This window comes from Colobus angolensis, unplaced genomic scaffold (genome assembly GCF_000951035.1).
Source record: "Colobus angolensis palliatus isolate OR3802 unplaced genomic scaffold, Cang.pa_1.0 Scaffold155, whole genome shotgun sequence".
Lineage (NCBI taxonomy): Eukaryota > Metazoa > Chordata > Mammalia > Primates > Cercopithecidae > Colobus > Colobus angolensis.
In genome coordinates, this window is record NW_012114655.1 from 3,512,723 (window position 1) to 3,539,692 (window position 26,970).

General features: G+C 44.0%; 1 protein-coding gene and 1 pseudogene across 2 annotated transcripts in view; one reads left to right on the forward strand and one right to left on the reverse strand.

The window, feature by feature from the left end:
- The window catches only part of LOC105507912 (piezo-type mechanosensitive ion channel component 2), a 102,985-nt gene that overhangs the window by 26,930 nt on the left and 49,085 nt on the right, over positions 1-26,970 (forward strand). Inside the window, exons 11-16 of the mRNA XM_011936619.1 lie at positions 582-741; positions 4,958-5,047; positions 6,573-6,694; positions 8,085-8,156; positions 12,799-12,905; positions 17,989-18,103. Of these exons, the coding sequence (XP_011792009.1) occupies positions 582-741; positions 4,958-5,047; positions 6,573-6,694; positions 8,085-8,156; positions 12,799-12,905; positions 17,989-18,103 (666 nt within the window). The remainder of the gene's footprint in view (positions 1-581; positions 742-4,957; positions 5,048-6,572; positions 6,695-8,084; positions 8,157-12,798; positions 12,906-17,988; positions 18,104-26,970) is intronic.
- Positions 22,019-24,750, reverse strand: LOC105507911 (annotated as a pseudogene). The gene is made up of 3 exons (XR_001001179.1): positions 23,906-24,750; positions 22,715-22,996; positions 22,019-22,666 (listed from the first exon to the last, which is right to left on the reverse strand). The product of XR_001001179.1 is annotated as an uncharacterized protein KIAA0895-like (transcript).

Below are 26,970 nucleotides of genomic sequence, written 5' to 3' on the forward strand. Positions count from 1 at the left end.
CTCGGCCTCCCAAAGTGCTGGGATGACAGGCTGGAGCCACCGCGCCCGGCCTCATTTTTTTTTAATATGTGGTTTCTGTTTCAGGCTATCCTTTGCCAAAGCCTCACTGGGACTTTGTTTTTCACCTAAGATAAGGCATATACTATTGATAGTCCTTCTGGGAAGCCATGCTGTGTTCGTTACGCTGCTGGTTACCCCTGGGTATAGCCCATTCCCTGAACGGCTGTGTTCTTTGGTATAAGAGCATTTCCTCTGGCACTGGGACATCACTTCTCTGTGGCCCTTGTTGGAGCTGCCTTTCTTCCTGAGAGAGAGAAATACTCAGGAGGCCTCCCATGTTAAAGGGACCCTCCTGAGCCGTAGAGTGTGAAGAGTTCACGGCATGGCCAGCCTTATGAATCAGTGTTGATATTGGATTGGAAGTGTGTGACCTCCTTGTAAATAAATCAACTCATAAGTCAGAGCCTCAGACTGCTGCTTTCATGCCTGTATTTCCCAAGCCTGACCGTACTCCAGATTGTATGAAATAGCACTGGAAATGGATGTTAATTTTATTCTGTGTTTTTCCACTGTTACCACAGCTGCTGCTAATTCACCCTGTACACTACCCAGTGGGGAAGCAGGAATCATTTGGGACAGCATATGTTTTGCCTTCCTCCTGCTGCAAAGAAGAGTTTTCATGAGTTATTATTTCCTACATGTTGTGGCTGATATAAAAGCTTCCCAGATTCTGGCATCAAGGTGGGTCGGGCCATGAAATCAGGTGGTTTCTCCCAAGAAACGTGCCTGAAATAATATTGCACTGTAATTTCTGTCTGAGCTTGCTTCAAGAACCCACAAGAAGTTAAGGAATCCCTTCCAGCAAAACCAATCCAAGAAGCATTTAGCACAAAGCCTTTAAAATAGAAGAGTCACAGGAAAGCCTGTGTAACCATCAGGCTTCACAAGGAATGGCGATGCCATGGAAGGCCAGAGGTTCACTGGTCAGTTGGAGCCCTTTCAGAATCCACCACTTCTCTAAAAGTGGCTCAGTCTGGTCTCAGACAAAACAGTAACATATGCCACACTGGTCTAGAGTTTAGTCCATCTTACACCTACCTCCCCCTACTAGCCTGCTTTTCTCCTCTGAGCCACTGACACAATTTGCATTACTACCTGTTTTTCCTCCTAGGCTCTATTCTTCTTCCAGTTTGTGCCCCTGCTCTTGTAAGTTTAGGAAAAAAGATTGGGGAGAGGTAATAAAGCGAAGTGCCCTGAGGCGGGGGCTGGGTGTTAGACTAGCTCTGTGGCCCCCAGCTGCTGTGTCTGTTCCTCTCAGAAACTCAAACCTTGCCTAGGTCACATCAGATTCTTGGTGTGAATAAGCTGATGGATACTGGGCTCTGTTATACGAAATGACCAGTATCTGTCATCTGACTGGAGCTTTAGATGAACGTGTCTGTGTTTACCTACAGTTTTCCTAGAGTCCGTGAGTCCGTTCTCTTTCCCTGCCATGATAAACACAATGTTTATTTCCAAGGTCCATTGATATGATGGCAGTTGTCGGCCTCTGTTACCTAACTTGGAGTCTAATAGAAAGAGGGCCTAGTCGGGGACCTGCAGTCAGTCAGAGGAGCCTCGTGGCACACCCAGCCCTCATTCCGTGGATGACAATGACTTTGTGTACCGCATTGCCCTGGAATTCATTGTTATAATCATTTTCTAATTCCCAGGACATTTTTTTCAGAGCAGACTACAATGTTTCATCCCAATAGTAACCTTATTTACTCGTACATAAACAGCTGGTATTTTTGCAGGTAAACGCCTCTTGTTCGCCTTTCCCAAAACATTTGGTCTGTAGAGGTCCTTGTATAACCTATCTGATGAACTTCCACTTTAAAACAGTCTTCATCAGGCTCCTAAGGCAATGTGCTCTCCTAATTTCCCCTTTTCCCTTGTGGTTCAGGATTCCAGGTCTTTTTTGCAACCTCTTTCTTTGCCCATCTGTCAAATATGCATGTTCCCCAGTGTCTTTTTCCCGAAGTTGTCACAGTAATTTAGAAATCATGCCCTTCGTGTTATAGTAAGAGCGATAACTGTGCTTCAGAGTACAGTTCATGCCTGTTAAAGAAAAGCCATGGGTTGATAAATAAGCATTGAACTCATAATAGTGTGTCCAAAGCATTCACATTCATTCATGCATTCATTTTTCCACTGCCTACTCTGTTACAAAGAGGTGATGCTCACCTCTGCCCTCACAGAGCTCACAGACCTGCAGGCAAATGGCACGTGAGCAAGCAATTCTACTACAGTACACCTGGTATCGTCTCAGTCCATTTGGGCAGACATAACAAAAATACCATAAAGTAGGTGGTCTATAAACGGTAGACACTTACTTCTTACAGTTCCAGAGGCTGGAAAGTCCAACGTCAAGGTTCGGGCAGATTCAGTGTCAGCCTAGGGCCCACTTCCTCATAGATGGCCATCTTCCCACTGCATCCTATTTTGGTGGAAGGGGCAGGAGACCTCCCTTGCGCTTCTTTTATAAAGACAGTCATCCCATTCAGGAGGGCTCTGCTTTTCCGTTCAGTCAACTCCAAAAGGCCTCACCTCCTGTCCGTCACCTTGGGAGTCAGGATTTCCACATGTGAATTGTAGGGGATGCAGACATTCGGACGACAGCAGGTGTGACGGTAGGGGACACTCCGGGAGCCATGAGGTCATATCAAGGGAATATAACCAGCCGCAGGGGTGTGAACCAGGTGGCCTTCCATTCCCAGTGCAGGCTGAAGGATGAAGAGGAGTCAGTCAGAGGAGAAGGCAGGGGAAGCAGCCATCAGAAGCTCACAGTGACTGCAGCACTGAGACTGGAAGATGAGAACACTGAGTGGTGAGCGATAAGCTCCAGGTCAGGAGAGACCAGGTCCCTGGGGGGCTATCGGCCAGGAATATGTCTTTGGAAATACTCCCACAGTCTTAGGAAGGCCTTGCAGTGTTTAAACAAGCAAGTGGTATGACTGTATTTGTATTTCAGGAAGCTCACGCTGTGGTATGGAGAACAGATGGGTATAGGCAGCACTGTAGGCAGAAAGACAGCTAAGCAGCTGCAATGATAATCCAGGGTTGAGGTAGCAGCTAGACCAGGATAGGATCACTGAGAAAGGTATTCCAGAGGCAAAATAGGCACAGCTGGAAAACTGCTTGGAAGGAAGGGAGGCCGTGACAGAAAGGGAAGCACAGAGGGTGATGTGCCCGGGATTCTGGCTTAGCCAAACGGTGGTGCCAGTCCCAAATATAGGAACTCAAACAGGGAGAGAAGACTGACCGCAGCTGTGGAGCTGTAGGTCTCATGGGCACATGAAACTCAACCAGTTGGGAAGTCCAGTGGGCAGATGCATGGACAGGCTTGGAGAAGAGAGTAGATGGAGTGCCATCATCGTGCAGATAGAATTGAAGGAGGTGAGTTGCAGCTGCTGAGGGGGGGTGTGAAAAAGGAGAAGAGAACCCTGGGGAACATTCATGTTTGAGAGATGGGCAAAGAAGGGGGTTGTAAAGAAGACCAAGCAGCCTAAGCCACAAAGGAAAAAGGAAAACTAGGAGAGCACGTTGCCTTAGGAGCCTGAGGAAGATCCTTTCCAAGTGGAAGTCCATCAGATAGGTTATATACGGACACAAATAACAACTGAACATTGAAACTGGTGACCTTGACAGTGGGGTCAAAGTCAGACAGCAACAAGCAGAGGTGGGAGTTGTAAAGGCTTAGAGAAAAGACCTCAAGATATCTGACTGTGAAGGGGGAGTAATGTAAGTCCCTGCATAGGAAAATGTGGGATGTGGGGATGTATGAGTTTTCTTTTTCTTTTTTTTAAGGTTAGCAAGACTTGAGCACATTTGCATGTTTATGGACAGAATTCAGTACTGATGGAAAGGTTGGAAAAGCAACGAGAGAGAGAAGCAGGAATTCTGTGTCCCCCAGGCTAGCGGTGAGGAAGGGACCGGGAGCACAAGGCAGGCCTTGGCAGGTGGACGGTACCTCTTCCACTGTCCCTGCAGGACTCCTGTGGGAGGGATGGTGCAGGACACTGAGCAACTTACTGCCTTAAGATTTGTGTGCCCTCTGGGAAGCAGGAAGCTAGGTCATTTACTAGGAGTGAGAAACCACTCCACAGACTTCAAGACTTGAGAAAAGCGTAGCAGAGTTTGAAGCAGCCACTGTGGAGAAGCAGAAGACTCCAAGGAGTCGGGGGCTCTGCGGAGAACCGTCTGCCCAGGCGGGTGTTTCTTCCGGCAGCTGCCAACAGCCCCTCTCAGGACAGGGCGGGCACACCGTCAGGTTCCTGCAGATCTGGGATTTGTGAAGCATGGAATAGTGTGACAGAGCTGAGAATATGAAGAAGGTTGAGGAGATTTATGGAGACACTGAAGTTGACCTGAAAAGTGAGACAGAACAGAAGGGAGTGGAATGACAGGAAGAAGAGAATCAGGGACAAGAGACTGAAAGTCCCGCAGATGGAGCAGGAACTTGGCCTTCACATAGTCCCTGAAGGAATCCCCAGTTTCTGCTCACTGAGTAGAAAATGAATCTGAATGTACCCTTTTTGCAAATTTCTCCCCTTGGTATAACTGCAATAAGGTCAGGTGAGAATGCTTTACTGAAGTCTAACGTTTAGTGGGACAGGTTTGAAGAGGCTTGTGGGCTTCAGTGTCTTGGAGAATACAAAACATTTTCTCTTCACCGATCTTCACTACCAGGCTTGTGAGCAGCCTCTTCCCTCCCAGGGGGAAGGCTGTGCCCTGTTAGCCTAGTGGGAAAAGGCTTCTAGAAGGGGCCTTGTTGACTCCCGCTCCCAGCCAGGAAACTACAAGCAGCTGCCATAAAGAGATGTTATGTTTTCTAACCCTTAGTAATAATTTTCAGGAAGAGATGAACAACAATGGCAAGAATACTGACTTGTTCATGTTTCCACTTCCCCTTTAGAGGAGCTGAACTTTTCCAGGCCACAATTGTAAAAGCTGTGAAGGCAAGAATCGAGGAAGAGAAGAAGTCCATGGACCAGCTGAAGCGACAGTAAGGATGCTACTGATGCTCATCCTCCTTCCGTCTCCTGATTGATCACATTCAGCTGGCGCTCCACTCTTGGGGAGCCTCAAACCCCTGAAAAATACATATGTATGGACTTTCACAACTTCCTATTTATTCTTGTGCGGGGGCAACTGCTCACACCACTAGACTGAAAGTGAAAGCATTTAACAGAAAGATCGCTCCAGGATGATGGAGATGGGCGCTCTCTTGCAGAGGACCAGGGATCAGTTGCTAGCTCAGGGACTTACTTTAGAACCTTGAACAGGTCATTTAAGTTCTCTAAATTTAAGTTTTCTGGACTCACAATTCTGCCTTCCTGGGTTTTTGTAAAGATTAAACTAGCTAATAAATGAGACAGGGTCTTGCTCAGTGCCAAGTACTTGATATAAGCATCCATTCCATCTGAGGGGGTAAATGTGGAGTCAGCTTTGGAAGCATACTTTTAGATAATATCATCCAGTCTCTTTGGAAAGAAACTGATGACCCTGGTATTAGATGACTTAGAGTCAACATTAACTAGAGGCAACACTAGAAATGTAAGCCAGAGTTCTTTATATCCCATCTAAGGTTTTTCCCACTATCCCATTCTGGATGAGCCAAAGGGTAGACTGACTCCACTACGGAGACTTGGGAATTCCATGGAAAAGAATCTTCTTAGAGTGAATTTTCCAGCAATGATGAAACGTCTGAGGACTGTTTGGGAACCAGGTTTAAAAGGCGATGGCCATGGAATTATAAGCCTAGACACTTTTCCCAAGAAAATGGAGACACCATTTGCCCACTGGGAAAGTTCCCTAAGTTTGCTAAGGCAGTTTTATCTCATTCTGACCTTATTTCCCAGCGCTTTTTCCCAAGCAGAAATATTTCTTAGTATCAATTAGATTATTCCACAGCATGATTATTTTCATAAAGACATAAATCATATATAAATTATATATAAAAAATCACAATATAAATGCAATATGGTACAACTGTTTTTACTGGTGTTTCTAGTTATCCAAATCAGGCCTAGAAGAATAACAAATTTGGACTCACGTTTAGAATATGTTCCTAATTTCCCATAAGTGAGGTCTATTACTGTAATTCTCTTTGCTAAATCTTTCCATTTGTTTAAGAATGCAAAACTTGGGAGAATAAAGGACTTGTATTTCATAATATGCAGTGTTCAAGTTGACTATGATACAAGATGTGAGTGGACATCAAGTATAGCTTACCTAACTTTAGCATAATCATTACAGATCATATTATTAAGACTAGCATCTATGCAGTGTCAAATAACATGGGAATACAGACCCAAACACACACACACACACACACACACACACACAAATATGTATATAAAAGAAAGGGATACTTGTTGCTAATGAGCAACCATTGTACAGTTCCCAAATATTCCAAAGTGATTTGTCCATGAATTTAGCTACATACATACCAGCGTAAGTCCAAAGTACTGACCACATGAGAACAATGAACGTGTTCTTGGCATTACTAATGTTATTTTACTTTATAGGATGGATCGCATCAAGGCCAGGCAACAGAAATATAAAAAGGGTAAGGAGAGGATGCTGAGCTTGACCCAGGAGCCAGGGGAAGGCCAGGACATACAAAAACTCTCTGAAGAGGATGATGAAAGTACGTCAAGACATTTTCCTCTTATTCAAGTACCTTAACATTGAATAGTAACTTGATATTGAGCAGGACTGTAAAATAACATTACTTTTTATTCTGCCAAGATTATCAATACACTTTTTTGATTCAGCAAGCTTTATTTTCCCATTGTGAATGGATACATTCATTAGTTTCATAAAGTATATATTTGATAAATCAATTACTTTACAAGTATCTACTCTTCAGCAAGATAGCTTTAACAAACACATAACCTAGCTTTTGTTCCACAGACATCTGTTTCTGCAGTAGATTGGCAGGATTTTGCTTAATTTGTTTCTTTTTTTGTTTTGTTTGTTTATTTGTTTTGAGATAGAGTCTCGCTCTGTCACCCAGGCTGGAGTGCAGTGGCGCGATCTTGGCTCACTGCAATCTCCGCCTCCCAGGTTCACACCATTCTCCTGCCTCAGCCTCCCAAATAGCTGGGACTACAGGCATCCGCCACCACGCCCAGCTTATTTTTTTATATTTTAGCAGAGACGGGGTTTCACCAGGTTAGCCCAGATGGTCTCAATCTCCTGACCTCGTGATCTGCCCGCCTCGGCCTCCCAAAGTGCTGGGATTACAGGCATGAGCCACCACACCCAGCCCGCTTAATTTGTTTCTTTAAGGGATATATTTCTGATATACAGTCTACTGTTATCTTTTTTTTCTATAAATTTTATATGGAAATGAAATAAGTATGTGTATTTTATGTGGCACCTGAATATTGGTACCTAAAATATCATTCAATTATTGCCTGCTCAAATGAAACTTAGCATGAAATATATATTGATTATATCTAATTATAGATTTATTATATCAAATTAAAGTTTAAAGGATCTTTTATAGAGGCTTGCATGCTTCTCTATGTGAATGGAATGGAGAAATAATGCATGATATTTTCCCAGTGCATAGTATCTATTCGTGACCAGGAAATTCATATTTTCCAGTCATGCATTAAAATAATCACAAGAAAAAATTCTACTTATTGTAGTTTATGTACTTTAACAAATTATTTGCCAGTAAATGATTCTATAAAATTTGGGGGATGCTTCCTTTCTGTTAATTCAATGGAATATTCAATGTGGGATGTATTTTTGACAGATAATCCTTTCTTTTTTAATGTCTTTATATGCCCTCAGTCACTAAGAAGAAAGTGAAAATGTAGCATACTGTTAAAAGAACAATGAGTATTTATCTTGTGAAACTGACTGTTAATACATGTATATTTTTCAGATTCAATATAGTTCCTTACCTGACCTCTGATATACTTTTGCAATTTATCTAGATTTGACAATTGAGTTGTTAAAGCGTGGTTTTCAAAATTTGTTTTCTCACTTTATACGAATTAATATTTGGACATATTTTATTTTAGGAGAAGCAGACAAACAGAAAGCCAAGGGCAAAAAAAAGCAGTGGTGGCGGCCTTGGGTTGATCATGCTTCCAGTAGGTTTTCTCGATCCTCTTACAACCTCATCAACTCTAACCCTTATATCCTTGACCAGAATTCAGGCGTTCCCATGACCCATGTGTTCCATGCATGGTTTGATCCTTGTGACTTGATAGGGGGTCGGAGTGTAGGAAAATTTCAATGTCAGTGGGTCTTTGAGCCCGAGGTCCAATTCTTCCAGGGACGTCAGCACAAACATTCCTGTGCTGGCTGAAGAAAGCCAAACATGTGGCTTATAGACTCTAGAGCACAATTTCTGGGTTCAGCAAGGGAAGAAGAATTGAATATTATATTGTCCAATTCTGAGGTCTAGAGCCCTATTCACATGTATATTTATGGCTAAATACCCTTACTACAAATGAGCTTGAGCTCCACCTTGGACTCCGATGTAAGGATGATCATTCTATTCAAAGTGTCAGTGACCCTCTCTGTAAGGCACTAGGCACGGATGCCCATGAGCCTCCCCTCCCGTCGTTCCCACAGCTTTGATTTTATTTGCATTTGAGGATTTTTGGCAATTTGTTAAATAGAAAGATGAGGGATAACTTAAAATGCACTCACTTTCTTACTTCGCCTCCTCCCCAGTTTCAAAAAGGCACTCCAAATTCCAATGTCCAAATGCAGCACAACCTTCAAGACTCCTGAAGCTCAGAGATGACCAGTAACAGCAAAAACCAGAAAACGATTTTTAAAAGCAGATCCTGATAGCCACATAGAATGCAGTGTGTTTCCCTCCTGATCATAAAGATGAATGAGGAATTCTGGAGCTTGGTGGCTATATTTGCTCTGCTTAGCAAAGGAAATATCACTATAGGTCAATGGCATTATAGTGGAATGACCGATTCCAATCCAGTCCTCTTTACATTTCTTAGAATATTGAATAATTATTATTTTGCAAGTTACATATAATGTCTTCTTCAGTCTTTTATATCCTATACGATGTCTCCATACCTGTAGCTAATCTAATCGGACAAGGAATATCACTGAGACAAATAACATCACACAGTTGTAGGAGTGAATCTACTAGGAGGATATTTAGAATCACTAGGAAATCAAATAAATTAGAACTTCTTCCCATACCTAATTATTGGTTTCACATAGATCTGACATTGGCTGTCTCTCCCAAGACATAATTTTCTAAATCAGAAAGCTGGTTTAATGAAGCAATATTTGAAATTTGCTTGGCATATCTGGATGTAATCAAATTTAATCCTAAATATTGAATTTCAACATTACGACAAAAAAAAAAAAGAAAAACACAAGATTATAAAGAGTTTTATTTAATTTTCTCCCCAAGTCCAAAGACAAAAAGATTCCATTCGGAGTTCAATGTGACTCTTATTTACTGTTCAGGGCATGACGGTCACGCTAACAATCTGGTAATGCAGTTCACAAGATGCCTGTTTCTATCAAGTCACAAGTAAACTGTGCTTGTCTTTATGTTTTTAAAGGGCCTCTGCTAGTTTAGAGAGACCTATCCATTTCAAAATTGTGTCATATTGAATGTTTTTTCACTTCACCTGGGGTAAATTCCCACTGCAGTCATTGTGGTTGCCTTTCCTTTCCTCATCTAAAAATTGCATTTGCAAAGGAATTGGATATGGTCTTTGATAGCTATCTTACAAGTTGTAATAATTTAAAGAACTTCCTATGAAGGTTGTTAATTTTAGATTTTCTGGTTCATTTCACCCTCATTATATCAAGTTCTTGAAGACTGATGTTAAACTAAATGTGCCTTGTTACAAAACCTTATGATGCAATAATGCAGAAATGTGTGTAATTCATAGTTTGGAATCATTCAGACTGTGGTGTTAAATTTTTTGCTGCAAAATGTATTTCTTTTTTACAAGCAAATGAAGAATGAAAGGGAAAGAATGTGTGCTTTATTGTTGTGTCTATGATGAGTTCCAGAATTTATCTTTAGATCTGGAAGTACTTTGTTTGAAGCCCTTAATTTGATCTTTTGAGTTACTGGGTTTTCAAACAACTGTTTCTTAGAGAAGCCAAGTGCAAGAATTAGTGTAGTTGGATACACAGGTGTAAATCTATTGACAATACAAAAATGTTGCTATGTTCTTGATGTTATTGGTAAGCAGTGAAGATCTTAGCATGGTCTGTACAGGGACAAATCTCCTACTTCCATACCTATGTACACACATAAGATTGCATTATTGCTGTTCAATGATACCTTCCGTTCCAATGCTGTGTGTTTCAATACTGGTTCAGTACTGCCTCAATTAATACCAAGCTTCATCTTATTGATAATTATCTGAAACAGAGGGCCAAGTTCTGAGGATAAAAGTGGTGGAATTTAAAAAGTTAATTTCAAACTTAATAATTTAACAGTAACATCAACATCCATGATATGTATGTGGACACAGACTGCAGTCAGGTTCTCCATCTGAGTTAACAAACAAGTGTGTAAGAGCTTTTCTACTAACTATTTAACAGATGGCATGAATGAAAATATGCTCTTGTTATTGTCCTAGTTTCATTTCAATAACATTTTATAAGGAAATAAGAGACTTTTTTACATTTTCTTTTTTATTATGGGATAATTCTACTAGCTCACATAAATATTGGTGGTTTCTTTTTTTTTTTTTTTTTTTTGGAGACGGAGTCTCGCTCTGTCGCCCAGGCTGGAGTGCAGTGGCGCGATCTCGGCTCACTGCAACCTCCGCTTCCTGGGTTCATGCCATTTTCCTGCCTCAGCCTCCTTAGTAGCTGGGATTACAGGCGCCTGCCACCGCGCGCAGCTAATTTTTTGTATTTTTAGTAGAGACGGGGTTTCACCGTGTTAACCAGGATGGTCTCCATCTTCTGACCTCGTGATCCGCCCACCTCAGCCTCCCAAAGTGCTGGGATTACAGGTGTGAGCCACCAAGCCCGGCCAATATTGGTGGTTTCTAATGATAAAAACCAATGTTACAACTGCTTGAGATGAAAACCTTTTGAACTTGTCCAGATGAATAAAAGTTATTGAAGGTATGATTGAATATAATTTAAGCTAATGTTGATTTTGGAACTTATAATGAGGGTAAAATGCTCAATCTTATAATTGTCTGTGTTTTTCCCAAACCACCACGTGATGTAGAGTCCACGTCACTTTCCTGCGAATCTCTCGGCTTATGTGAAGGCATTACTTTAATGGTCTTTTTCACTGTCAAATGTAATGCTGTAACTTTGGTTTGTTCTTGCTTATTCTCACTTGTGTTGTATTGCATTTATTCCTTAAGGCCTGGACCCAGTACTCTGAGCCTGGTTCTTTCTTCAAAATGAAAATAACAAATGACAGTGCTTCTGTTCAAGGATATAAGGCCCAATTCACCCACTCTGTATCTTCATGAATGGAGGCTTCAGATTCTTCTGAAATCGTGGGCAAAATTACTTAACTTTTGGCCATGTGAAGTGATATTCAAGCAACTAATTTTAAACAAGCCAAGGTTTTCCATTACCTTACAATGTATAGGCCCGAAAGATAACTTAAGACATCACAATATGTCATCCAAAAGAGACCTGAGCATTTGAAAACCTGAATATAATTTGAAAATATGTTTTCCTGCAATGATGGGACATTGCTTGTAGCATCAGAAGTGTATATGCTGGGCCTCTTTTCTCTGATAGACTTAAAATAATGATCAAACTGATAAAGATTTAATTTATTAAATTTCCTTAAATCTCTGTACGTTGTAGTTTTCTCTGCTCCCGACTCTTGACACAGGCATTATGTTCTTGCAGGGAAAGCATCAGACAAGGCAAAGACGATCCACACTGTTTGTGCTTCGTGTCTTGTGGTCAGTAGAGTGCTCCTCCAGTTTCAGAAAGCTGCTGGGGAGTTCCTTGTTGACCAGAAGCCCAGCAGTTGTGAACCCTGTGAACCCTGTCTGCCGTTCTCAGTCTGTCTCAGGGCTACAACACGTGGAAGCAGCCAGAGCGCTGTTGTTGGCGGTGTTTTTGTTGTTACTGTCGTTGTTGTTGTGTTGTATTATTTTGTTTTCAATGTTACCTGCCCATTTCGTCCTCATGGCAGTGTGTGGGTGTTTTTTTGTTTGTTTGTTTGTTTTTTGAAATGTCTTGCCATGTATGTTTTGTCCCTTGTGTTACATGTGGAGAAGTCAGGTCTGCACAGTATCAAGTGAAGGAGGAGGTTGGTGACACTGACCTTGGTCCTGAATCGTCCTGATTGGCTTATCTGCAACGGTTTCGGCCCATTCAGACAAAGCCTGATCCTCCACTTCACTTTGGCCTTGTCTAAAAACCAAAACTGCTGAATTTTGAAATGAAAGTGTTCAGTTATTTTGGTCATCAAGGTAACAAAACTGGTTACTGCAGAGTTGATCTGCTTCATCTATGTAAAATTCACAATGAAGAAGGGAGAACATACCAGAACCACCCTGTAGTGGCCAATTCTCTTATATGGCAAAGACAAGGCCTCATACTCTGTAGACCCAACATGCCAACACCACGTAGCATTAGCCGAAGATGAGTTCTCTTCATCTCGTGTGTTTTCCTCTCTGCCAACATCTCTCGTGGTTCTCTTATGGACAATTTGTGTATCTTTAGGGGACATTTCATTAATAAGCCCCCAATTTCCTTATATGTCTTTCAAGAAATAAGTGAATATTTTGTTTTGCTTAGTGGTCAGGAGTGGAGATTATTATTTGTTTGAAACGGATAGTGAAGAGGAGGAAGAGGAAGAATTAAAGAAGGAAGATGAAGAGCCTCCACGAAGGTCAGCATTCCAGGTAATTATGGGGAAAATCATTCCTTTGCTAGTTGGAAGAGCTTTTCTTATTGACAGACCTTGATTGCAGGCCTAGATGCCTCCTGTCATATTCATATGTCATAGCTCCCCCGAAACTTCTGATTTACATCTGCCATTCTTTATTTCTAATGAAATTGTAATGATGTCTGCTCCCAGCAACACCGTAATTAGTATCAAGTAAGAATCGTGTCAGGCCAGGTTTTCATTCACTTGCACTGAAACAGTTTCTGATACTATAAACAAAAAATAAAGATTCGTTGGGTGAACTCAACGTTTTTCTTGCAAGCAGGAAGTGAAAAAGATTTCTCTGGCATTGCTTTGGATTGCTTGAATGGACTTACATTTCAATATGTGAGATAGGCGATAAAACAAAATCCTTTCTTTGTTTTGGAGCAAATGATCATTTAAATATTGCGTCAAAGTTTGAAAACCATTTCATATGTATTGCTAAAGATTTGAGAATATATTGAACTAGTAATACAAATCGTGGCACAGTTCTGGTTTCTTCAGCTTAGCTACCTTTCTGTTTTAGAACCTGCTTTCTGTTTTAGAACCTGCTTTCTGTTTTAGAACCTGCTGTCCCATTCTCAGCTATAGCTCACCAGCCTAATGTAGCACATTGAGTGAATGTGAATCGATGCTTGTTAAAGATGAGGCTTTGTCATTAGAGTTACGTATAGGATGAAAATTGGTCTGTGTTTCTTTTATCAATAACTACATACTAGGGCTGTTATTTCCCATTTGTTTTCCTATGAGGCACATAGAATGATGTCCATCAAGCCACATGATATGCCCATGATAAGGCCGTCAGTTTTTTGCCCAGGCCTTCTCAAGTGGGTGGGGCCCACCCATGCTTTGTTTTCCCAGTGACATTGAAAAACTGAACTCTCCGTAGAGACACCTTGGTCGGATGCTTTCTTTCTTCCCCCATTGCTTCGTGTCTGTTTCTTCATGACCGAGTTTTTGCGCATGTTTGCAACGGGCTTATCAAATACTAATGACTTAACTCATTTATTTTTATTCGAAAGAGTTTTATTCTAACCACCACTCATCATGCAGCCAAGGAGAGAACATGAACATCTTCACTATGTTGGGTGGATTACATGCAGTGATTGACTATTTTCTTTATTCCTAACTTACAAGCAGAGCACATTTTATTCCAGCTTCAGTGACTGGCACCTTTTAACCTAGTTGGTGTAACTGTAGAGACGAATTCATTCTGACATCATATATTAAATGACTAGTTTTTGGTTTTTTCTACTAATTACTCTTGCTTTGTCCTTCTTTGTAGAGAGCTATTGGGAAGTTTGCATCAGCCATTTTAGCCTTGCCAAAGTCTGTCATTAAACTTCCCAAAACTATTCTTCAGTATTTAATCAGAGCTGCAAAGGTATTTGATGTTTTACTGATGTGTAGTGTGTGACTCTCTGCTCTGTAGAACTGTAGAGAAATATACCTTTATTGCCCTATCTCTGCATTTTCTCAGTTCTATAGATGGTACCATGAAGGAATTAAAGGAACATAAAATATTAGAAAAAGTTTTCCAAAACAAGTTCTTAGAAGCCAAAGTTCTTATTATTTGACTCTTGTTCTTAAGTGGACACCAGAGACTATCGAACAGTAGAAAGAGAAAATGCAGATACAGATAGACTTTCCGTCCTTCTCATGGTGTTGCCTAAGTCACGTCTCATTTTAAAAGGGGCACATCTGGTTGCATGCGTCAGTTCTGATGAGTAAAAAAGGTGATAATTTTTCTCAGAAAGCTGGTAAAATTCTGGATAAGTTAATAAAAGATGTCTTTTACTCCATCTCTCTTTCGGGTCCCTTTCAGTCTCCATCTTCCAGTTTCTGCACTTGGTACAGCCAGCTTCTCCCTGGGCTGATCCACCCAGTGCAGTCTGCGGGCTCCTCACTACCACAGATCCGTGCTAGGGCTTTTGATTATACTGTCAAAAATTATTTGTTGATTAATCTAATGCACAATTGAAGTTATTCAGCTACCTATGCTGTAGTCACTTCGTTACGGAAAAACATGAATAATGAATTCCCATTCTTACATTTTATAGAAAGCCCTTTCTCCCGAACTCAGTCAGGGGCAGCCACTAAAATGCTTTGGTCTGTATGTCCCTCCGCTGCTAACCAAGTAGTTCGATAGTAGCGTAGACCAGTGCTTCACACATTTTACCCTGGGATCTTATTTAAATGCAGGTTCTGATTCAGCAGATCCTATGGGACCTCACATTGTGCATTTCCCTCAAGCTCTCATGTGAAGCACAACCGTGGCTGGGCCTTGAGTAGCAGCATCCACACCTCCAGGTTCCTTCTGCTTTTAAAATGCCAGGATCCTGTTTTTTAGTGTAGTATTTACCATTTCTGCTTCCCCCAAATTCTTTTCCTTTTCTTTACTATGACTACCATATGACTTTCCCAATTCATCTTTAAGAATTTATTTAAATAAAATATAACAATATAATTATCCCCCATCTTAGTTTCTTTTTTAAAAAAGTATCTTACAGACAACATAAAGAAGGTGCTAGACCACACCAGAATCAAAGGACAGATGATGAAACTTCACCAGTTTCAGTTAAGGATCTCCACTCTGATAAAGCTCTCCCTGTCTTAAAGAATAAGTGCATTTTCACATAAGTTGTTAGTAAAACGAATCCTATTTTCCCCTGATATATAGAGTAAAATTTAAGATAAAGTCAGCAACACATGCTACTGGTAGCAGCTCTTTGGAGAGCTCAAAGGTCTTTCATGTAAATTTCCATGTACTTTTCTACTCCTGGTTTGTGGAGCTTGTGTCTGATTTTCCAGAGAGGCCCATCCAGCTGGTTGACAGGTGCGGCTGCAAAGTAAGAATTGAGAAGTTCTGGCTGGGCACAGTGGCTCACACCTGTAATCCCAGCACTTTGGGAGGCCAAGGTGGGCAGAGGTCAGGAGATCAAGACCATCCTGGCTAACACAGTGAAACCCTGTCTTTACTAAAAGTACAAAAAATTAGCCGGGTGTGGTGGTGGGCACCTGTAGTCTCAGCTGCTCGGAAGGCTGAGGCAGGAGAATGGCAGGAACTGGGAGGCGGAGCTTGCAGTAAGCCGAGATGATGCCACTGCACTCCAGCCTGGGCGACAGAGCGAGACTCCATCTCAAAAAAAAAAAGAATTGGGAAGTTCGGTAAGAGCCTTCCATTTCTTGACTCAGGAAGGATTGGGACGTTTCCCCCTCCTCTTCATTGTCAACATTTTTCTGACCCTCTTAATAATTCCTGGAACTGTAAAATGTTTCTATTTCAAAACATCAAAGTTAAGATAATTTACCTACAAATAAGGAATTACCCTAAGACTCCCTCCTCTCTCCGCTTTCCCGGTTTGCATACCTCAATTCTCATGGCAGTGAGGCAGCACTGACATCCTTCTTCTTTAGGGGTCCTTTGTTGAGCCAGGAGTGCCCTTTTATAAACCAAAATGTTAATGGCACCCACCCTTTCCACAAGCCTTCTTCCATTCCACCCTTCACATCCCTTTTCCTCTCTCCTTTTCCTCCCAGTTTCCTTTTTCTTCAGAGAAAAAGAATTCCTCCAACTTGTGCGCCTCTTATATTTACAAATCCTCAATTACTTTTTTGTTTTCTATTTTTGGGATTCGTGCATCATCTAAAAACAATATTGTGATAACACTTTTTAAAGGAAATGTCACCACATGTTGCTCTTAAATCTGAAAATTTCTTATGTTCAATAACCAGATTATTTTAAAACAACCAATATTGTGCTCAGGCAAGTTTGCTTATTAATGTACTATAACTCAAAGATCTTGGTAGAATTCCCAATTAACATAGCCCATAAACATCTACCAAAAATTCCTTTATTCAGTCCTCCTGAAAATTCCAGTTCATCTTCCCATTGTTTAAAATATGTTTTTGGCATAAAATAATTTTTTGCCTCCTGGAATTTGTTACTCAGAAATAATACAGATGTTGCATTTGTTTCAATTTCTCATAAAATTCAGATTTCTACCAGTGAGAAAAAAAGAAACAGTCTGTCTATTATAGTAACCTATGACCCTTCCGTTTCCACATATGGAAAAGTTGAATCTCTTCTTTACTTTCTACTGACTTCACAATGCCACTGATTTGCTTATGCTGTGTTTTTCAAAGATTTCAGAAATCTGAAAATAATATAGAATAAGATCTGGGTTTACAGAGCTCCCAGAAAACATTTATTTAACTTTATCATCATCATGAAAAACCCAGCTTCCCTGAGACCCCGGCGTGTTTGTGGTGCATGAGAAGCATGCCTGCTTGACTTCATGTTGCTATATGGCTGACTGTTTCCATCAAGGTCTTCTTTTTGTTCTTTCTGCATGATTTGGGAGACTCTTGGTGGGGGGCTGTTCACAATTGCTCTTTCCTGGTTATCGGTTATAATATATTAATGCAGCTGTTTTCAGCTCTTGAATGAAAATGACAAAAGGCAACCAAAAGCCCCACAGGTTTTCTTTAATGCTATTCTGGAATAACTCCTTAACCTTAATGTCATATTTTTTTTTCTCGCAAAGTACTAACCATTCTCCAAACCGCTTTCTCAAGTCGCTGGTAATAGCTGTTATTCAGAAGGAAGAGTATCAAATGCACAAAACTATTCTCCCAAAGTAAAGAAGACTATTAAGGATGTTATTTTGTTTTGACTCCAAGTTTATTTGTGATGGGAGAAACTACTGATACTGAATGAGGCTTCCAGCTTATACCTATTGTGGACAGTGCAAAAGTATCAGTAATAAGTATCACAAATGGTGGTGAGATGTAGGGACTTGGGAGAAATGATGGTTTGTATGGTATACCCACAGTTTATCTCATGATATCTGTGATACCAGATGAAATATATTACTACAACATCTGTTATCTTTTTCTAAAACAAATTGAATCTCATGATAATAAAAATAGCACAGGGATGTTCAGTTTGTGTTGGGAGGAAAAAATATTTCAAAAGTCGGGAAGCTTGGTGTAGGTCCCTTTTTTTATTTCTAATTATTAAAAGGCCAGAAAATAATTGAACTTTCTCCCTTCAGTTTGTTTATCAAGCCTGGATTACTGATCCTAAGACAGCACTCCGACAGAGACACAAAGAGAAAAAAAGGTCTGCAAGAGAAGAACGGAAACGAAGGCGGAAAGGATCCAAGGAGGGTGAGTGTGGGTGGGTGGCTGCGGTGGGTGTGGCAGGTTTCAGGCTGTGCTCCCCAGCCTTGTCCGCAAAGGACAGAAACTTCTGAGGGATTAAGATTTTTAAATTCTAAAGAAGACCAAGAGTTTCAATTTGTCCTTAATTGGTCATTTCTGACACTCGGAATAAATTAAAGCACAAAGTTAGCATATATATATATATATACTTAAGTAGGAAAAAAGGAGAGGTGCAAATGAAACCCAAAAAAAGTGGAAGAAAACTAATTTTTTACATGGATATTAAGTAATAAAAAAAGAAATACTACAGGACATGACCTGATCATTAAGTTAAAAATTGTTCTTAGAAAAAGCCTAAGGCCGGGTGCGGTGGCTCATGCCTATAATCCCAGCACTTTGGGAGGCCAAGGCGGGCGGATAACGAGGTCAGGAGATCGAGACCATCCTGGCTAACGTGGTGAAACCCCGTCTCTACCAAAAATGCAAAAAATTAGCTGGGCGTGGTGGCGGCGCCTGTAGTCCCAGCTACTCAGGAGGCTGAGGCAAGAGAATGGCGTAAACCCGGGAGGCGGAGCTTGCAGTGAGCCAAGATCGCACCACTGCACTCCAGCCTGGGCGACAGAGCGAGGCTCCGTCTGAAAAATAAATAAAAAATAAAAAACCAGTAAGAAAGATGAAACTTTGGCAATCTAATCAAGAAAAAAGCGAAAGCACACTTAAACAATACTCAGAAACAAGCAAACAAAAGGAACATATATTCAGCGTTCTACCGATATATTTGAAAACATAATATCAACATATCTCTAAGGGTAAAAATATTTCAAACTATTACAAAAAACATCAGCCGGGCGCGGTGGCTCAAGCCTGTAATCCCAGCACTTTGGGAGGCCGAGACGGGTGGATCACGAGGTCAGGAGATGGAGACCATCCTGGCTCACACGGTGAAACCCCGTCTCTACTAAAAAATACAAAAAAACTAGCCGGGCGAGGTGGCGGGCGCCTGTAGTCCCAGCTACTCGGGAGGCTGAGGCAGGAGAATGGCGTGAACCTGGGAGGCGGAGCTTGCAGTGAGCTGAAATCCGGCCACTGCACTCCAGCCAAGGCGACTCCAGAGCAAGACTCCGTCTCAGAAAAAAACAAAACAAAACAAAAAACATCAAAAGTGAAGTTGAAGTGCAGGTGGTTCACTCAGGAGCAATATTTTATTGTATCTATCAGACTAAATATGAGTATTCTGTGTATGTTAAGAACTGCCAGAAATCAAGAAAAGAAAAATTCAATTCAATCAATGAGAAGGTATGAAAAACAATTCACAGACCAGAAAACAAAAATGACCAAAAGGTGCTCAGTCTCACTGTAATACAAGAAATACAAATGAAATATTTTGACATACTGTTTTCTTAACCCATTAGATTGACAGGAAAATAAACACTGGATAATGCTGGGAGCTGGTAGGAAGATAAGATATACTTACATATACCATGAGTTGTGTTGTGAAGCAGCATACCTACTTTGAAGAGTTCTGTGTCATTACCTCCTAAAAGCTCAGATGTGACATATCATACTACAGATCAGTCCCACGCCGAGGTGTTTGGCTTAGCCTATAGCCGTACCTGCACATGTGTACAAACACACATGTCTAAGAGTATTCATCGGACACTATTTGTTAATAACAAAAAATTTGGAAACATCCTAAATGCCCATATGAAGAAGAAGAGTTAAATAAATTACGTTACCAGTATATTATGGAATGTTACTCAGTTCTTTAAAAATGAAATGGATAGCTTTGAGCTGGTATAAGAACAATTCCTGACACATTATTAAGTGAAAAACAAAATATTGCAAATGGCACGCACATTATGAAATCATGAAACAAATGAAGTCAGAATAGTACCTCAAGACAGTACTTTGCATTTTTAATGGGTGCATATAATAGCTTATGAATGCAAGAGAAAGATCAGGAGGAATGTTCAGTCACCTTATTAGTAACAGCTGTTACTAATCTTTAGAAAATGGAGATTAAGTGGCATGATTAAAGATAAGGCTCATCTGTTGTATTTTGTTTCTTTTTTTTTTTTTTTTTGAGACAGAGTCTCGCTATGTCACACAGGCTGGAGTGCAGTGGTGTGATCTTGGCTCACTGCAACCTCCGCCTCCCAGGTTCAAGCGATTCTCCTGCCTCAGCCTCCTGAGTAGCTGGGACCAGGCACACACCACCACACCTAGCAATATTTGTATTTTTAGTAGAGACAGGGTTTCACCGTGTTAAACAGGATGGTCTTGATCTCCTGACCTCATGATCCGCCCACGTTGGCCTCCCACAGTGCTGGGATTACAGGAGTGAGCCACCGCGCCCTGCCTATTTCTTTTTTTTAATAAGTTCATTCTCTACAAATTACTCTTGCATTTTCATTACCAATGTCATGAACATTTCTCCAATTATTTATAAAATCGTATCATTCTTTCTTAATAGCTGCAAAATATTCTACAGTGCAGACATGCATACTTTATTCAATCCTCCCACCTGTAATGGACATATGGTTGCTTCTGGACTTTTGCCACAATGAACAATGCCATAATAGATATCATTGCACAAACATTTATATGTCGTAATATGTATGTGTGTGTTAAATGCTTAGCAAAGTTTAGGAAGAACATGCATTTTCCACAGAACAGATTCTCAAAAGTGGGATGACTGATTTAGAGTGCGTCTGTTTTTACTTCAGTAGATATTTTCTGAAAGGTTTTAGTACTTTGCCCTCCTCCATGTGAGGGACAAGAGTGTCCAGTTTTCTTTAGCCTCACACCACAGGATTTTACTGTTTTTATCATTTTTCTTTCTAAGGAAGACAAATGGCTTTTCTTTTCATTTGAATGTAGTTGAATTCTTAACTAATTAAACTGAGCATTTTTATTCCACATTTTGTTGGTGATTTTTTCTTTTCAAGTCTAAGATTTAAACTTTTAGCATTTTCCTGCATTGTTCTGTCGGGTTGTTTGTTCTTATCCATTCATGCTATTTATATGTCAGGCTTCTTATCCCTTTTTTTCCTTTTTTCTTTCTTTCTTTCTTTTTTTTTTTTGTTTTATTACTGTTTTAATTGTCTGGCTTCTCTTTGGACTGGCAGCTCAGTGAGGATTCTGACCAGTAACTTACACAAAAGGCGCTCTATACATATTCTATTCGCTGACTAAATGAATAAGGACTTTCCAACTGTGTTTCTGAGTTTTACAGACGGGAAGACTAAGGCCAAAGGGTATGAGTGGGGCTCACACAGCTAAGTCTAAAGGGAAACTGGAAGCAGCAACCACCTCTGCACCTCACCTGGTCCAGGAGGGGTTCAGGACTTAGGCCACCAAACTCTAGGGCCTGTCCCTCAGGCGCAACTGCAGCTGCTCCTAGACTGCGCCAGCCTCTGCCAGAGACCAGCTGTGAGGGTGTGGGCAAAGACAGGAACAGCAGAGGCCAGTGGAGGGAGTGGGGACAGGGCCAAGGGAGCTCTTGGCTTGATTCACAAGGCCTGAATCACTCTGTGTGTGTGTGTGTGTGTGTGTGTGTGTGTGTGTGTGTGTGTGTGTAACGGGAGTCGGGCTAGGAAAATCAGTATCTTCCAGGAAGGAGTGTCTTGTTCCCCCCAGTGGAACCTTCAGGAGCTGCTGCTCCCAGCCACAGGAAGTAGACCAAATAAATATGGAATAAATACATGACCAGTGGGAGAGGCAAAATGTTGGAAAGCACACCCCAGACCAGCTGGGTCTCTACTACCAAGACCCCAGGCTCAGGCCATCAATCACCCCAGGAGAAGGGATGCCGATCCCCACCAGGACCCAGTGAGAGGTAGACAGCACGAATGCTGAAGGAGCACCAAGGCGCCAGGTGAGGGAAGGGACAGACTGGAGTACCGGGACAACCAAAGCCACCTCATGCAAGAACAAGTTTCTATTCCCAAACCACCCCCATCTCCATCAATACTCAGCTCCCTTCCTGCCCCCATGCCTTCCCTCTGCTCAACAGAGAGCTGGAGGCAGGAGGGCAACTCAGTTTGCCAGACATGCTGCTGCAGGTCCCCAGGCCCCAGGGAGGCTAGCAAGGGACACAAACCCTTTGATGTTGCCACTCCTTCTCAAGAAATGCTCCTGCCCTCCCAACACGTCCAACAAACACCTAGGCCATGGAAGCATAGAGCAAACAGCTTCATGTTCTGGGGGCCTTATCTGGAGCTTCTGTCCAGGGCCTCTGTCTGCAGCCCTCAACCTACATCAGTCGGGCAGCAGGCGACCCAGCTCCGCCTCATCCAGCCGGTTGGTGGCCATGATGTGTTCCAGCTGCTGCCGGGAAGGTGCCAAGTTCTGCATGAAGTGGGGCACCCGGGTATTATCCAGCACCCCATGGGGCCGCAGGCGGTCCACATACTCACAGGACCCCTTGCCCAATGAGGTCAGCAGCGGGAAATCGATGGTCTGGCGATGTCGCAGAATGCTCACGATGCCGTCCAGGTACACCTGGCCCTTCCGGAAACAACCTGGCAGCGGGGTGTCTGTCTGGCCGCGCTGGGCACGCACGCCGTCCTCCCGGCGCACGCAGTCCTCCCGGCGCACGTCGTCCTCCCGGCGCACGCAGTCCTCCCGGCGCACGTCGGCGTCCTGCACGTAGCACGCCAGGTCCTGGCAGAGCTGGCGGAAGGACATGCGCAGAGCGCGGAGGGTGTAGTAGAACAACGGCGTGGTGCAGAGGAGCAGCGCAGCGCACCACACCACAGGAAGAGCCGCTTGTGGCTGGCCAGGTTCCCCTCGAGGGGTTCTCCGGCCTCAGGCCGTACCGCAGCCCGTACCGCAGCCAGTCCTCCGCGTTGTGCCACGGCTGGCGCGCGTCGTTCACGCCCCGCAGGTAGCGAATGTCTGTGGGGAAGGCGAGGGGAGGCAGCGCTGGGCGGGGCGTTCGGGGACCCGCCTGTGAGCCCAGCCCTGGCCCTGCTCCGCTTGGCCGGGGCTCTGGCCGTGACACTTCGATCCTCATGCTGCCGAACTCAGGTTCGCACACAAGCTCTCCCGGCCCCACGCAGCGTGAAGCCCCTCCTCCGGTGGACTCGCACCCGAGGATCCACAGTGGCTCACATACATGAATCCTCTCCCACCCATCCGCCCCCACCCTTCACCCACGCACCCACACAGGTGCACGAACTCTCCCGAGCTGACATTGCCCCCAGCCCGCCCGGGCAGAAGGATACGTGTACCTCCCTGCCCAGCATCCCGGGTGTCCATATCGTTTTGAACACTCACGCTGATGCCCCTGGCAAAAACCGCCTCTTGCCCAGAGCAACAGGATTCTCGAGGAAGAGGGACAGATGGATAGAAATAGTGGTTCGTGCCCTGCACGCTCCTGCCCAGCCTGGCCAGTCCCCACCTAAACCAGGCGCCGTGTGTCCTCACGCCAAGTCCATTCCCAGAATCTGGCCTTCCATCCACCCTGAAGGGTTGGCCTGGTGAGACCCTGCGGGTTCTCCCTCTGGCCTGTCAGGGCCTCACCAGCCTTGCCCCCACTTTTGAGAGAAGTCGGAGAGGAAGTGGAGAGAGAAAAATATACCCGAAAGGACCAAGAGATGAGGGTGCACCCAGGGCGTTGGCAGGCATGTTCTGGCCCACCTCTGAGCCAGAGGGCGGAGGTGGCTGCTCAGGAAAGGAAAGCCCCGAGCTCAGGAGGGAAGGGGGAGAAACGAAAGGGGGAGTTACTCGGGCCCCTTTTCCCACCCCTCCCAGCTCCTAGGCCCCTTTCATGCCTGCCCATCCGCCGGGTACCCATACCCTGACCTAGTTCATGCCGCAGCTTGCCCTCCCACCAGTACTGGCGGGCTCCGGTCAGGTTGATCGCCAGTGTGGACCGGCTGTTCTCCACCATCATCACTGCCGGGGACAGCAGGTCTTCACTCAGCTGCGCCACAGTCTCCTCGACGCAGCCCTTCTTCCGCATGTCTTTGTGCACCATGGACCATATTTGGCACTTGTGAGCGGCTGCTTCCCGGTGACAGCCTCAAAGTGTTCATAGGTTCCAGACTTCTCCAGAACAGCTCCGTGATGCCAACTGCCTGATGGATGAACTGTCCAGAGGCCTCGCAGTACTTCTCGAGCACAGGCGTGGGCATGGGCTCCTGGTACTCGAAGTGTGAATTGTAGGTGTAACGGGACTGAAAGAACTTGTCTCGCTTACGGTCCGTATTGTTTGGCCGCAGGGCCACCAACATGCAGGGACTCTTGCTGGCACTATGGCCTGCATCCCTTTGAGTCTTAGCAATGTGAGGCAGGGAGGCTGCAGGCCACAAGGTGCCCCCAGCTGGGTTCTGTCCCCATCCAGGTAGAGGCCATCCCAGGGTGCCACGCGCCAGACAGCCAGTACTATTTACAGAGTAGGTGCTATCACTGCGACGCATGTGTCCACAGTGGCCCAGGTGCATTTGTGAGAAGGGCTGCTGCTCAGGCTGGGGCTGCAGTGCTGGGGGGACTGCCAGAGCCAGGGGCGAGGCCAAGGGCTGAGACCAGGGGTACAGCGGTGGCCCATCTCGATGTGAGGGCTTCAGCCTATGGCGCAGGGATGGGAGGCTGGTAGGCAGGTTGGGGGGTGCCTGGTCATACCCCTGAGCCCACAAGTCCAGCACCATTCTGTCTTGGGGTCACATCCAGCTGGGTCACTCCAATCCCCCACACTTTCGACCTCTGGGGATATAAAGAGCATGTGGAGACCAGCATGAGTGGGTGTGACCAGAGGACCAGCAGGCCCTGTACTCCACATTGCCTCTGCTGGGCCCAGACTCTGCTACCAGGGATCTGATTGGCTGCAGCGTCCATTGCCTCCAGCAGACTCACCCAAGTATGCTGGGCTAGGGGAAAGCACTTTGTTTTCGTTTTTGTTTTTTGAGACAGGGGCTTGCTCTGTCACCCAAGGTGGAGTGCAGTGCAATGATCATAGCTCCTTGCAGCCTCCAACTCCTGGCTTCAAGCGATCCTCCTGCCTCAGCCTCCCAAAGTGCTGGAATTAAACGCATAAACCACCGCACCCAGCCGAAAGCAAGAGTTTTAAACACCCATCTAGATGATAGTTACTGGAATCCTCTCAGCCTGAGCTCCTGAAGGCAAAGACTGAGCCTCTTACTCATGATTCTAATCTCTGCTCAGCACTCAATCTGGGAGGTGGTTCAGTGCAGCCACAGCTGCCTGGGCTGATTAGGTAGGTGAGAAGGCCTCAGGGGCTGACTTCCGCCAATGGCATCTTCTCATAGCCACCCCTGTCCACCCACCTGGCTTTACCCACATCCTCCTGCCCATTTGGCCTCAGTCAATTTGAATGTCTGAAGGCCCCACGCTTATGCCTGTGCCCCCAGAATGCCCTCTCTCCTCTGAGCCATCTGTTGAAATCCAAATTAGAATCTGCTTTTGGGGGGCAGAGGGAAGTTTCAGCAAATCCAAGCCAGTCTCTGGCTTGTCCCCTATCTGAGGGATCTTTCCAGTGGTCTCTGGCTTGGCCCCTATCTGAGGGATCTTTCCAGTGGTCTCTGGCTTGGCCCCTATCTGAGGGATCTTTCCAGTGGTCGTCCAAGGCCACTGTCAGGGTGCTCACCCCAACTCTGTTCCAGGACTCGGTCCAATCCCGTCTGCCCCCCGAGACTGCCTGGAGAGCCTCCAGCTGCCGAGCTCCCTTGTCTGCTCAGCAACTCACTTCCAGCATTTCTCCTCTCTCCTACATCCTCAATCTCTTCCTCTCTACTGGAGTCTTTCCATCAGCATAAACACATGCTGTTATTTCTCCATCTTAAAAAACAAAACAAAACCCTCACTAGAACCCACACTCCTCCAGCTACAGCCCCGCTGTATCTCCCTCCATCTGCTCCTGTTGCAGCACATACCTCAAGTCATGTATACCCAGTCTCTAGTTCCTTCTTCCCCGTTCTCTCAAATCCACTCCAATTAGCCTTCTGTTCCTGGCTCTCCATCCAAATTGATCTGATCAAGGTCACCAGTGACCAGCAATGACCTTCATATCGGTCAGCATCCGATACAGTTAATCACTACATCTTGAAAGCCAGGCGCGGTGACTCACACCTGTAATCCCAGCACTTTGGGAGGCTGAGGTGGGCGGATCACCTGAGGTCGGGTGTTCGAGACCAGCCTGACAAACACGGAGAAACCCCGTCTCTACTGAAAATACAAAATTAGCCGGGTGTGATGGTGCATGTCTGTCATCCCAGCTACTAAGGAGGCTGAGGCAGGAGAATCACTTGAAACGGGGAGGTGGAGGTTGTGGTGAGCCGAGATCGCGCCATTGCACTCCAGCCTGGGCAACAAGAGCAAAACTCCGTCTCAAAAAAAAAAAAAAAAAATCACTGCATCCTGGAAACATGCTGTCCACTTGGTTTTCCAAACACACTCGAGCTTAGTTCTCCTCCTACCTCGCTGGTCATCCGTATCTCCCTGACCTCTTAACATTGTAATGTCCAGGACTTGTCTATGGAAACTTCTCCATTTATGTTCACTCCCTAGGTGTTCTCATCCACTCTCGTGGTTTTGAATACTTGAGCTCAGACTTCTTCCATAAACTTTAGACCAGTGTGCCAGTTTCAGTGCAATTTGTGATTATCCCATTTTTGTATATTTCAGATATTTTTTCCAACCCAAGGCTTATTTTTGATTTAGTTTATGGTATATGCAATCTAAGCAATTATTATTTTTTTTTCTTGTATCAAATTTCCCCTTGCAGTTTCTAGGTTTCCATCTTGCTTTTAAGAAGTCTCTTGGCCAAGCGCGGTGGCTCACACCTGTAATCCCAGCACTTTGGGAGGCTGAGGCAGGTGGATCACCTGAGGTCAGGAGTTCAAGACCAGCCT